Source organism: Mustelus asterias, chromosome 6, assembly GCF_964213995.1.
Source record: "Mustelus asterias chromosome 6, sMusAst1.hap1.1, whole genome shotgun sequence".
In the NCBI taxonomy this organism is placed as follows: domain Eukaryota; kingdom Metazoa; phylum Chordata; class Chondrichthyes; order Carcharhiniformes; family Triakidae; genus Mustelus; species Mustelus asterias.
Window position 1 is genome coordinate 62,031,972 of NC_135806.1, and position 14,324 is coordinate 62,046,295.

At 42.8% G+C, this 14,324-nt stretch overlaps 1 protein-coding gene across 5 annotated transcripts in view; it reads right to left on the reverse strand.

Moving 5' to 3' along the window:
- ercc6l2 (excision repair cross-complementation group 6-like 2) overlaps positions 1–14,324 on the reverse strand; it is a 91,698-nt gene that overhangs the window by 18,402 nt on the left and 58,972 nt on the right. For all 5 annotated transcript variants that reach the window (XM_078214407.1, XM_078214404.1, XM_078214408.1 and 2 more), the window contains exons 14-17: positions 13,980–14,079; positions 8,702–8,854; positions 4,417–4,497; positions 508–1,720 (exon numbers count right to left, since the gene is read on the reverse strand). In XM_078214407.1, coding sequence (XP_078070533.1) covers positions 508–1,720; positions 4,417–4,497; positions 8,702–8,854; positions 13,980–14,079 — 1,547 coding nt within the window. The remainder of the gene's footprint in view (positions 1–507; positions 1,721–4,416; positions 4,498–8,701; positions 8,855–13,979; positions 14,080–14,324) is intronic.

Genomic DNA, 14,324 nt, shown 5'->3' on the forward strand with positions numbered 1-14,324 from the left:
CCTAGTCAAATGGATATGCTGGTATGTTCATTTTACAGTAAGAAGTTTAACAACACCAGGTTAAAGTCCAACAGGTTTATTTGGTAGCAAAAGCCACACAAGCTTTCGAGGCTCTGAGCCCCTTCTTCAGGTGAGTGGGAATTCTGTTCACAAACAGAACTTATAAAGACACAGACTCAATTTACATGAATAATGGTTGGATAATAATGTTCATTTTACAACATAAAGGGCAGAGAGTGTATTAATATCAACACCATGGGGTAAATGCGGCTTATCGAGTTTCAAGAAGAGAGAATATTACTCACTTTCACTTTGCAGTTTTTTTGGGCCTTTAAACATGATTTACATTTTAAATTTCCTGTTAGTGGACAGAGGTTATCAACTTCACCCCAACACTGGTCTTGTGAAGTGTGACATACTTTTAACTCCCATTATTACAAAGCCTTCACAAGAGAAAACAAACATTGTGACTTTGCATTCCACTCTAAAATAAATATTTGCAGTTACCTAGCAATTTGTCCATCGTCGCAAACTGCTCCCCATGACGAGTTTTCATCCCCGGTGTATCTTCACCTTTGCCAATTCCAATCAGCTTATGCTTGGCACCAAACTGAACATTGCTGCACTTTTGCTTACTGTTACTTTTATCCATCTCTCTGTTTGAGCTGAACCTAATTCGTTTTGTGGGCACATCATCCCCAGAGGATGAAAATTCCTCAATGTTGTACTGCATTGCCTCTTTTTTAAAAGGGACTTGGGATTTATTGTAAAGGCTTTCTTTGGCTGTTTCTGTTCCATGTTTGGATTGAACAGACGTTATCCCTGGTGAGTCTGTAGAGATTTCAATGTCTTCCGACTCATCACTGATGTTGCCTGCTTCTTTTAATTTGGTAGCATAGCTCCAGGGATTCCTCTTTGTTATCTTGGGACAATCACCAATGATGCCTGCTTTTGCGCCAGGAAATCCTGATTGTCTACCGGACAACACGACTTTTTCTTTCCCGGAAATACTTGTGAAGTTTTCGTTATTTGAATCCTCAGAGTCTTTTGACAGGAAGTTATGTTTAGATTTCTTTTTGGCAGGCACTTTTTTCTTTTGTCCCAACATTTGTGAAGGATGGATGACATCATCGCTTTCTTGTGTGCCGTTGTTGGTTCCCATGGTGACAGCAACTTTTTCTAAAGTACCAAGATACTTGCATTTGTTTCTTAATTCAGCTTCTCCCTCAGATTCACTAGAAGTGCTCCAGTTTTGACAAAGCTTTTGTCTTGCTCGCTGAAGCTCTCGATTCCCTTTTATAGGCTGAGCATCTGAGTGGGCCTCTGAGATCAAGTCGCTGGTCCTAAGATCTGCCTTTGCTTCAGGGGAACCTAAATCATCACTTGTGCATTTCTTTGTGCATGGGTTTTCTGATATTTCATCATCAGAACTCCTGTCACTCTCACTGAATTCCTCTCCAGTGTCTGTTTTCCTGTCAAGGAGTTTAGAAAATCCACACTGAGCCAAAGTGAGCTGTCTTCGGGAATCTGCATTGTTACTGGTATCCACCAGACCACGTTTATCACTCCTCATTTTTGTCACACTCGAAGGCTCTGTCTCACTGTCACTGCTAAAGTCAGAAAATTGTTCTGACTTTCTTTTAGATATCTTGTTCCCTTTATCAGGTTGCATCAACAAGTCATTATTCTCTTCATCCAATATCTTTCCAGTGTCCAGGGTCTAAATATTAAAGAGAATATTACATGTATACTTATACCAATCAAGTTACTAAATTAAAAGCGGAAAATGTGTGAAATGCTCAAGTCAGATAGCATTAGAGCAGAGCGAAGCATAGTTACTGACCCTGATATCAATGCAAAGGTTGTTTCACAGTCAATGATGGGGGAAAAGTAAACTTTTTAAGTCAGATTCTCCGATTTTTACTTGATTAAATTATTAAATACTTACTTCCCAGTTTTGTGTCTCCAAGCTGCACAGTGACATGATGCACACCCGCATGATGCAATTTCAAGTCCGTTATTTAAAGGGTCAATGTATAAATGGAATTGAGGAGCTAGGTGGTGTTTAGGGTGTATTCATGAACAGTAAAGGCTATAGCCCGATTCAGTGATGCTTTCCCTGAATTACTACTGGGTGCAGTCAGGAGCAGGAGGGACATACCTTTCCCTAGAAATGAGAGAAAGACATCTCATCGAGAAGGTGCAGCTGGAGATAGCTGAGGAGCTGAGCAGCAAGACCATTGTGCCCTAGTCTTGAATGCAGTACAGGAAGCAATTTAATGACCTAAGCAGGCCAGGAAAATTAAGCACATTTGCTGATTCACCTATCTGAGGTGTAAACCCCCTGTACCATCACTCCCCACCATCCCAACGCATGCATTTCACTGCCTTATCATGCAACTTCTTCATATCACTCATCACACCCAATTAACATTCAGTAGACAAAGGTGCCATGTACATAAATGACACATCTATATCCCTCACAATTGGAGATGGAGAGACTGGGAACTCACAAGTAACATAAATGTTAACTTTATTTCATTCGTGGGGTGGCACAGTGGTTAGTGCTGCTACCTCACAGCGCCAGGACCCTTGGTTTGATTCCCGGCTTGGGTCACTGTCTGTGCGGAGTTTGCACGTCCTCTCCATGTCTGTGTGGGTTTCCTCCGGGTGCTTCAGTTTCCTCCCACAGTCCGAAAGGCATGCTGATTAAGTGCATTGCCAAGCTGAATTCTCCCTCAGTGAACCCGTACAGGCGTCAGAGTGTGACGACTAGGGGATTTTCACAGTAACTTCATTGCAGTGTTAATGTAAGCCTACTTGTGGCACTAATAACTAAACTTAAAACTTAGTGACCGAACTATGAGAATACAGAGTATGGTGACAATCAAGACTGTTGCTTTGCCCCAACTAATTTTTATCTCTTTTTTAATCTTCTGAGATCCTCACTTGTACAGCAGGTGCCACTGGAGATGCAAGACCATGAATCCACAGAAGACTTCATTTCTACTGAGAGAGCCCCGTACAGGATGTATAGCCATATGCACCAGCACACATACTTGCATGAATGCAGTTAGAGAGAGAGTTGGCTTTAAACTTGGTGATTCACAATTGATTGCAAGCAGTTACTGGTGGCATGGACAGATGTGGAGCATTCACATCACAGGATGCAATCCTCCCCAAGTAGTCATATTGCTGCTTTTTAATCAGATTCATTGAAGAACATGGATGGAATTTTATCAGCACGTCCGCCCGAGGTTCATATGATCCCACCCGAGGCCAATGGAGAATGTCTTTCTCCGAGCCTCGCCCGCCCCCAGAATCGGGGCGGATGTGCCGGTAAAATTCTGACCCATTTGTCTAAATTACATATAGTGGTACTCAAAGTCAATATTCACATCAAGGGCCTAAAATGCACATTCCTGTGGGGCGTGTAAGAGGCATCCATCAGCATGGACTAATTATTAGGTATTGTTGAAATATAGAGAAACTATAAAACTCCACAATTCTGTCGGTGCATCACTAGCTTCCATGGATTTTTGTAAGGTGGTACAGTTACCATAATAGCTGACTTCTGAATGGCTCAGATTCTTGACTGCCTGTTCAAATGAGGAAGTTAACTATCTGTTCACTTTAATGATCAGTATGGATAATTATTCTGAAAAGAACCAGAGTGTGGATTGAAGAATTAAAAAACAGATTCTCAAGTCAGTGGTATTTAGGGAGATCTGAGCAAAGGGGCATAACTTTAACCTGAGAAGGTCCTGTATGTGGTCCTAAATTATCAGAAGAGCAGCGCTGTCTGAGCCTCTCTCATCTCAAGGCATTTCTCAAACGCTATTTCTTTGCAGCTGGGTTAGATTTAAAGCAATTTTTTAAATGCCTGTAACAGAATAGTCAGTTCAAAAATTTCCAATCATATTTTAGTTCTTCACATGGAAATAAAGCGTGGAGAAATCTACTCATCCACAACCTGCATTAATTTCAACTATTCTACTCGTTTGTGGGACGTGGGCGGGACCAGCATTTATTGCCCATCCCTAGCTGCCCTTGTTTAGAGGGCAGTTGAGAGTCAACCACTGTCAACCAATTTTCCAGAAAGAGCTGCACTGAGATATTTGGATGTGCCTGGATTGTACAAATACATCACAGCACATAGCACACACCAGTATTCGTCTTGAGAAATTAATGTTTTAAAGGTAATGTAATCGAAAGCTGGTTTCCAGATGAGTCTCCCACTTGGACATTGAACAGTGTTAATCTGTGGGAAGGTGAACTGTGAAGCTAGGGGCAGCATTGGTAAGTGGCAGTGTATCAGAGTGGTGAGGAGTCACGAGGGGTCGTTAATGCTCCCTGCGCTCTCCATGAATTTTGGGTGCGGTATTTCACATCCACATGAAATGAAGGAAAACTCACTGTTTCCAGCCTTGGCGTTGGAGGCTCTTCTCTCAATTGTGTAGCAGCTGTCGTCACTCCTGCTTCCACTTGACCTGTTCTCTGCAACAAATCACATAATAAATCATATGTTTTAGTTATATTAAAAACAGAAGTGCATTTTGTTATTAATTGACAATTTTTGTTATACTATGATAAAGGGAAATCTAAACTAGAAGCCACAGAAATGTACATCTAATCCTTTAGATTCCTCTTACAATTGCCGCTTGCAACATTACATGCTGGAAAGTTCAATGAACCAAGAGAACCTAGTAAGTAGGTTTAGGAAATGACTCTTTGACATTTACATCACGTGCCGCTCCTATTTAATCCTCAGAGAGCAGCAGGTCCTTTGTTACTGTTATCAACAGTACTGTATTTAAAGAAAAGAAAGATTGAGCATTTATACACTTTTCACAATCTCAGAATGTCTTTCTGAGAGTGTTTCACAGCAATTAAATACTTTTAATGTGTAGTGTTAGAAAGTTGGCAGCTAATTTACACACAGCAAGGTCTTGAAAATAACAATGAGATAAATGACCAGATAATCTGCTATGCTGGTGATGGCTGAAGGATGTGTTGGCCAGCACAGAAGGGACTCCTCTGCTCTTCAAAAAGTGCCATGGGATTTGTCAGAGTGTGGGGTTTCATCATACAATCCCTACAGTGCAGAAGGAGGCCATTCGGCCCATCGAGTCTGCACCAACCAGAATCCCACCCAGGCCCTATTCCCGTAACCCCACATATTTACCCTGCTAATCCCCCTGACATTAAGGGGCAGTTTAGCATAGCCAATCAACCCAAGCTGCACATCTTTGGACTGTGGGAGGAAACCGTTGCAATCAGAGGAAACCCACGCATTCACGGGGAGAATGTGCAAACTCCACATAGTCAGTGACCCGAGGCCAGAATTGAACCCAGGTCCCTGGCGCTGTGAGGCAGCAGTGCTAACCATTGTTCCACAGTGCCGCCCTCTCCTACACTGCAGAAGGAGGCCGTTCGGCCCATCGAGTCAGCACCGAATACAACCCACCCAGGCCCTATCCCCGTAACTCCATGTATTTACCCTAGCTAGTCCCCCTGACATTAAGGGGCAGTTTAGCATGGCCAATCCACCTAATCCACACATCTTTGGTCTGTTGGAAGAAACTGGAGCACCCCGAGGAAACCCACGCAAATACGGGGAGAATGTGCAGACTCCACACAGAGAGTGACCCAAGCCAGGAATCGAATCTGCATCCCTGGTGCTGTGAGGCAGCAGTGCTAACCACTGTGCCACCGTGCCGCCCACACGTGCCGGCCACAATCAGATCAGCCATCTCACTGAATGGTGGAGCTGGCTCAAGGGGACAAGTGGAGTCAGTGGGAATCCAGAAAAAATGCTCCCATTAGTCATAGCCAGCACAAAAGAAGATGGCTGTGGTTGTTGAAGGTCAATCATTTCTATCTGGAGGCATCACTGCAGGAGTTACTCAGGTTAGTGTCCTAGGCCCAACCATCTTCAGCTGTTTCATCAATGACCTTCATTCCAACATAAGATCAAAAGTGGGGATGTTCGTGGATTGCACAATGTTCAGCACCATCTCCTCAGATATTTAGTCAGTGTCCGTATGCAGCAGACCTGGACAATATTCAGGCCTGGGTTGATAAATGGAAACTAACATTCATGCCACACAAGTGCCAGGCAATGATCATCTCCAACAAGAGAGCATCTAATCATTGCCCCCTGACATTCACTGACAATACGATTGCTGAATCCTTCACAATTAACATCACGACCAAAAACTGAACTGGGCTAGTCATGTAAACAGTGTGGTTAAAATAGCAAATCAGAAGCTGGGAATTCTGTGGACAATAATTCACCTTCTGACTCCCCAAAGCCTGCCCACCATCTACAAGGCACGAGTGTGAAAGAATACTCTCCACTTGCCTGGATGAGTGCAGCTCCAACAACATTCATGATGCACAGCACCATCCACGACAAAGCAGTCTGCTAGCTTGGTGCCCCATCCACCACCTTAAACATTCAGTGTACCATCTGCAAGATGCACTGCAGGAACTCACCAAAGTTCCTTTGACAGCACCTTCCAAACTCAGAACTTCTAATGTCTAGAAGGATAAGGGCAGCAAATGCATGGGGACAAGTTCCTCTTGAAGTCACAAACTATCCTGGCGTGCAACTATATCATCATTCCTTCACTGTCACTGGGTCAAAATCCTGGAATGTCCATCCCAACAGCACTGTGGGTATTCCAACAACACACTGATTGCAGGGGTTCAAGAAAGCAGCACACCTCACACCTCCTCAAAGGCAATTACGGATGGACAATAAATACTGGCCTAGTCAGTGACACACACATTCCATGAATAGAAAGAAAAACGATACTTCTTGGCACAGAACACATTGGTAACCTGTTGTTGTGCATCTGCCAAATTGAATGATCCACACAAAGGGCGAGATTTTCCAGCCATGCTCTTCCCAAAACTGGAAAATCCCACCCAAAGTCAACGGACCTTTGCATAAAAGCAAATTACTGCGGATACTGGAATCTGAAACCAAAAGAGAAAACACTGGAAAGTCTCAGCAGGTCTGGCAGCATCTGTAAGGAGAGAAAAGAGCTGACGTTTCGAGTCCAGGTGACCCTTTGTAAAAAGTTCTTTTGGATCTTTGCATGTTCCCCCCCAACACACCCACTATGATTCCATTGATGGGCGGGAGGGGAAAATTCTGGTGAAAATGAGCAAAACTGCTTTCAATGGTGGGCATTTGGTAATTTTATCCTCTTTTGCAATGTGGTACAACCATTTAGCATCCAGCTGGCATTGGCTTGAAAGAACTTGTGTTTGTGGGTATTGATTTTTGTGCTCAAGGTTTTGGATTGTCACACCAGCCCTTCAGATACAGCACAATTGGATACCCAGTACTTTCTACTCAGACTCAATAATGGAAGCAATCTTTGAATTCCAACTATACCAGGCACAAATCAGGATATGGACTGCATGTCCACAAAGTAACTTTAAAATAAACTGGCTCTCTGTTTCAGCAGCTTTACTGCTCTTCTCTCCCCAAGAATAAGCTGGGGGCTCAAAGTGGGATGAATTTCAGCGAGGTTTGGGGTGGGAGTGGAGTGTAGGGTGAGGATGGGTTCCCAGCTATCAGCTGTCTTTGATATGCACTGTCAGTGGGTGATCAGCAGTGTAGAATCCAGGTGGAGATTTCATGGTGGTGGTGGTGTGTTATAGAACATGTTGGGAGTCTGGGTTGCAGTGGTAATGTTTACATGCGTGTGACTTTTACATGCATGTTGTGGTCTGGAAGTAGATGCTCCAACTTAATTTTCCATCACATGGCTGAGTAGGCTTCTCTCCCATGTGTGTTGTGCAGATTTTCAGATTGGTACTCAACCTGTTTGGTTGTATTAGGAATATACCTTCCTTGGCTATCAAGTCCAAGGGTGGGACTCAAACCCAGAGGTTCTGGCTCAGAGGTAAGGACATTCCCCAATGCGCCACAAGACCACTTCTGAGAGATTTCATACAGAGATATAAATTGTCAGGATTTTGATCGCAAACCTAAGTTTTTGATCTTCTGTAGAAATACTTTCAAATGACATGTTACAGAAAATATATTTTTGTTAATATGAACATCCACCTGCTATAGCCAAAAGCTTGAAATGTTATACAAGGAACACTTTTATGCTCATTGCACAATAATTTAAAGTCTCAAGTTTATTTATTCATGTCACAAGTAGGCTTACGTTGCAACGAAGTTACTGTGAGAATCGCCTAGTAACCACGCTACAGCGCTTGTTCAGGTACACTGAGAGAGAATTTAGCAAGGTCAATGTACCTAACCAGCACATCCTTCTGACTGAGGGAGGAAACTTGAGCATCCGGAGGAAACCCACGCAGACACGGGGAGAATGTGCAGACTCCACACAGACAGTGACCCAAGCCAGAAATCGAACCCGGGTCCCTGGCACTGTGAGGCAGCAGTGCTAACCACTGTGCCACCGTGTAAGAACATTATGAATAACATGAAACCTGGACTTCTGTAGAAAATTAAAACTGGCTGTGAGTATTGGCAACAATTGTGAGTAGCAGATTCACAATGATTTACTCTGTTACATAAAATGAATTGCGGTGGAGGGAGTAAGAGAACATGTCAGACTGAGAGAGAGAAAATGACTAGAAAAAGAAACCATGCTCCGTCCAAAGCTAAACTGTTTCTAACTGCATTCAGCAGGTTCACTGCAGAGTTCCTCACCTGTATGATATCCCGGGTTAAGCAGGATCCTCCTGTGCGTAGGCCAAAAAGATTCTGGACTCCAAACAGCTCCCCATAGTGCTCCTTCGATCCCTGCACTGCATTGAAGTAGCGCTTTGCGTTTTCACTTCCAACGACGGCACAGTGCAGTTGCTAATACAATGAAGAGAATAGACTGTTCACAAATAGCAGATCCAGCAAAGTGTCAGCGTTTTGTGGCCTTGAGAAAGTACACGCTCAGTTTTAAATTGATACCAACAGCAAATCCTAGGGGTATTGATTGAGTTTGCTAGACTTAACACAAATAGATGTCGCCATTGTGGTTAAATGCTGGTCTGGGATCCACTTAGTAGCTAGAATATTTTCTGTTCAATTCAGAATGCTTGAATCTGAATATTAATTGTGTGCTAATATTCTTTCCAGACAAACATGTCTGACTATTTAAAAGAACAAACATTTTCACATTTTCTGTAGATGATGAGCTATTCAACAAAGGAGGGAAAGAGAAAACTGGCAACTACAGGCCAACCAGACATCAGTCATTGGGAAAGTGCTGGAATACAATATTAAGAAAATTTTAATAAGGAATTATTAAGAAAGTCTTAATAATGCACTTAGAAAAGCATAGTATGAGTAGAACAAGTCATCAAGGTTCTACTAAAGGGAAACTCTGTTTGACAAATTTATTATTATTTTGAGGATGTAACCAGTTGTATAGATAAAGGAGAACCAGATGTAGTATACTTGATAAGGTGCAACACAAAGGATTACTATACAAGGGCTCGTGGAGTTGAGGGTGAAATACAACGGACATGAGGCAGGGGGTAGAGATAAATGGGGCATTTTCATGTATTCAGGCTGTGACTAGTGGAGTGCCTCAAGGATAAGTGCTGGGACCTAAGCTATTTACAATCTATATCAACAATACAGACAAAGAGTAATGTGTCTAAGTTTGCCAATAATATAAAACTAGGTAGGAATGCAAACTGTGAGGACACAAATAGGCTACAAAGAGAAATAGTTGGGTTAAGTGGGTAAGCAACAAGGTGGCAGATGCAATTATAATTCAGGGAAGTGTGAGGTTATTCCCTTTCGTCTTAAGAACAGAAAGGCAGATTTTATTTTAAAAGGCGCGATGCTTGAAAATGCTTATGTTCAGAGAGATTTGGGCGTTTTTAAAAATTCATTTGTGGGACATGGGCGTCGTTGGCTGGCCAGCACTTACTGCCTATCCCTAGTTGCCGTTAAGAAGGTGGTGGTGAGCTGCCTTCTTGAATCGCTGCAGTCCATGTTCTGTGGGTTGACCCACAATGCCGTCACGGAGGGAGTTCCAGGATTTTGACCCAGCAACTGTGAAGGAACGGCAATATATTTTCAAGTCAGGATGGTGAGTGGCTTGGAGGGGAACTTGCAGGTGTGGTATTCTCATGTATCTGCTGCCCTTGTCCTTCGAGATGGAAGTGGTCGTGGCTTTGGAAGATGCTGTCTAAGGATCTTTGGTGAATTGCTGCAATGCAACTTGTAGATAGTACACACAGCTGCTACTGAGCGTCGGTGATGGAGGGAATGGATGTTTGTGGATGTGGTGCCAATCAAGTGGGCTGCTTTGTCCTGGATGGTGTCAAGCTTCTTGCGCATTGTTGGAGCTGCACCCATCCAGGACAAGTGGAGAGTATTCCATCACACTCCTGACTTGTGCCTTGTAGATGCTGGATAGGCTTTGGAGAGTCAGGAGGTGAGTTACTCACCACAGTATTCCTAGCTTCTGACCTGCTCTTGTAGCCACTGTGTTTATGTGGTGAGTCATGATGTTGCTGGTGGTGATGCCGAGTTTCTCAAGTTTCCTGTTCTTGGTGTGCATGGAGATGGTGTAGTTCCTTTGTCTCGTCTGCTTGGGACCGAAGCTTGGGACCTAAGTTTGCCTGGACTTGCAGAATTTCACAAGCTGTTCTGTCTGGAGACAATACACATCTCTTTAACCTGTGTTGAATGCTCCCTCCACCCACATTGTCTGTACATTTAAGACCTGGCTGGCTGTAGAGATTTGCATTCTAATCAGTATTCTGTAATTTGATTTCTGTGTCTGTGCCCTGTTTGAGAACAGATATCCACTCCATCTGACGAAGGAGCAGTGCTCTGAAAGCTTATGGTATTTGCTACCAAATAAACCTGTTGGACTTTAACCTGGTGTTGTGAGACTTCTTTATGTGGTGAGCCCAGTTGAGTTTTTGGTCAATGGTAACCCCAAAGATGTTGACAGTTGGGGGATTCAGTGATGGTAACACCATTGAATGTCAAGAGAGCAGTGGTTAGAGTGTCTCTTATTGGTGATGGTCATTGCCTGGCATTAGTGTGGCGCGAATGTTACTTGCCACTTGTCAGCCCAAGCCTGGATATTGTCCAGATGTTATTGCATTTGCTTCAGTATCTGAGGAGTCACGAATGGTACTGAACATTGTGCAATCATCAGCAAACATCCCCACTTCTGACCTTATCACGGAGGGAAGATCATTGATGAAGCAGCTGAAGATTGTTGGACCTAGGAAACTACCCTGAAAGACTCCTGCAGAGATGTCCTGGAGCTGAGGTGACTGACCCTCCACAACCACAACCATCTTCCTATGTACCAGGTATGACTTCAACCCAGTGGAGTGTTTGCCCCCTGATACCCATTGATTCCAGTTTTGCTAGAGCTCCTTGATGCCACACTTGGTCGAATGTGGCCTTGATGTCAAGGGCTGTCATTCTCACCTCACTTTGGAATACTTGTACAAGGAACACAAATTGTTAGCATGCTGGAAGAGCAAGCAATTAGAAAGGCAAATAACATGATCTTTATTGCAAGGGGATTGAAGTACACAAATAAATAAGTCTTTCTCCAATTTACGGGGCTTTGGTGAGACCACACCTAGGAAATTTTGAGAAATTTTGGTCTCCTTATTTAAGGAAGCCTGTTCCTTAAACAAGGAGGCAGTACAGCAAAGGTTCACTAGATTGCTCCCTGAGATGAGGAAATGTTCTTTAATAAGAGGCTGAGTAAATTGGGTCTAAATGGAGTTCTCACTGTTGTCCAGTTCTTGCTGTTGACAGACTCTATGACTGGAGGAACAGCAAAGGCAAGAGAGACTGAATCTTGATTGGAAGGAGCTGGAGCATATATTCTGGCCGTTCCCACTAGTCACCTTGCAGGAGTCCTTCAGCGGCACTGAATGATTTGTGACAACATCATCTGGAAAGCCAAGGAAAAAAACCAGAAAATGAAGGAACAGGAGGGGGTCTCCACTGGTAACAAGGCCGAACAGGCCTGTGGGAGCTGTCTGCTGCATAAGTCACGCCCAGGGAACAAAAACTTCACTTCTAGTGTTGCTGAGTTATGTTGAGTTAGGTGAGTGAGTGCTATGTCAGTGTGTCTGGTGAGGGAGGAGGGAGCTTCGGCAGCAGCAAGTGAACGGAACTATCCCTCTCCTTTTCTCACCTCCTTCCTTCCCTCCTTCTTCCATTCTACAACTCTCCAACAGTGGAACAGTGCGGGCAATAGCATGAAGATGGTCTTTCTTTCCTATACAGAACAGGTGATCAAAATATAAAATAAAACCTGAAAGCTTTTCTTGCAGTCTGGGCTGCAGGTATTGAATCTTTCCCCCAACTATGAATTTACTGTCACTGTGGATATATGGTACAATGTGCAGAACATCTTAATGAGGCAATCATCAAACTCAATGTTACACTATCATCCACACAGTGTTATAAATAACTAATGGGATATTTTCCTATCAAATTAACAATATTGAAAAATGCTGTGAAAATAGAATTTATACTCTGGTTTGGTTAATATTCAGTGGAATTACCTATATAGGGTGCACACAAACTAACACTGCATTATATCATTTCTGCTCTGAATATTAATGACCCATGTTGCATATATATGACAATATTTGTAACCAGACGTGAATAGTGGGAGTTATCATTTTATTAGGACCTTTCTGTGATTGTTTGGTGAAATGATTGATGAATCTTGTTAGGAAAAAAGAATAACATGCATGATCAAGGAGGGTTATAAGGTGGGGAGAATAAGGGGCTCGGAAACAGGAGAAGCACCAAGCCCCATGTTTTCTCTCCCTGGCCCTGTCATCACCCTGACCTCCCCACTCACAGATGTCTATCCAGTCCTGGCAGGAATTCCTAGATAGAAAAGAGGGGCCTTGGCTGATTTAACCCTACAACAATAAGTTATATTTATACATTACATAGAGCTTTTAATATGCTTCACAGGGAAATTATGAAACAACTTACGACACTGAACCACATAAACGCTGGAATCTACCATTTTGCCCGCTATGGAATTGGAGCAGGCAAGGATCCAACAACGGGAATTTTCGGTCTCGCCCGAACGAGGCCGTAAGATTGCGCCCAAGGAGTTATTAGACCAGATGACCGAAAACTTGGTCAAAGAGGTAGATCTTAAGGAGCATCTTAAAGGAGGGAAGGAAGGTAGAGAGGCAGAGAGTTTTAGGAAGGATATTCCAAAGCATAGTGTCTTGGCAGCTGAAGGCATAGACACCAATGTGGGTGATTAAAATCAGACATGCTCAAGGGTCTATAAGTAGAGAAATGCAGATATTTGGGAAGGTTGTGGGGCATGAGGATTTTAAAAAGAAAGGGGGAGGCTCAGCCAGGATATAGTTCCCAAGTCTTTCAAACTGTTGATAGCCAAAAACGTTGACGGCTCTCTGGCTGGGAGCAGTTCATCTCTACATGGATTCTGGAGTCTTCAAAAGCAACAGTGCCATCTTGCTTGTTAGAGATGACTGAATAGAGGCTTGTCATTAGGAGCAGTGCTGCAAGGGCAGCATCGTCATTGTGCTATTTCCCTTTCACAAATTATCAGAAGCAATAACATTAACTGCACAATATAATTCGTAGCACATTAAAGTTCATTTTATTGTCAATCAATTTTGGAAAAAGAAAAGCTATTTATAATAACAAAGCTGTTGTGAGGGGGGGAAAAAAATCATAGGGTTCGGTATATGGTATTGCTAAAAATATTAAAACATTGAAAAATTTTTACTAACCCAATAAATCCAACAATAAGGATTTACTTGTACAGGATTATCAGGGATCAGTTTCGTACATTTTTATGTGCTTAAAACTTCTGAGGGAAAAGCACCCACCTGAATCATCAATTTAAACAGGCCTGCCCAGAAATGTCTCCAAAAGAGTGAATTATTAAGAAGCAGATGAACGGTTGAGAAATACTGAGCACCTATTAATCGCTCACCTGTTTATAAAGCTGGCGCAGATACATGATTTCCTCAATCGTACCCAATGAAATTAGTCGGAACACTTTAACATCTCTGCATTGACCAATGCGATATACTCTACAGAGATGGGGAAAAAATTGATTTGTTGAAGTCAGAAGAGAAGCATGTTTTCGCCACTCGTAACCAGTCAGAGATAAAGAGATACAAGTTACCGCCTCAGTAAATAAGCTTAACATATCTTTACATCGATAAATATTACCAACACAAATATTATTCTCGGTATTCAACTGATCAAAGTCAGAGGCACATTGAATTTGCAAGTTGTGAAAATGACCCGATTTTAAAAATATACCTGGTGGAAA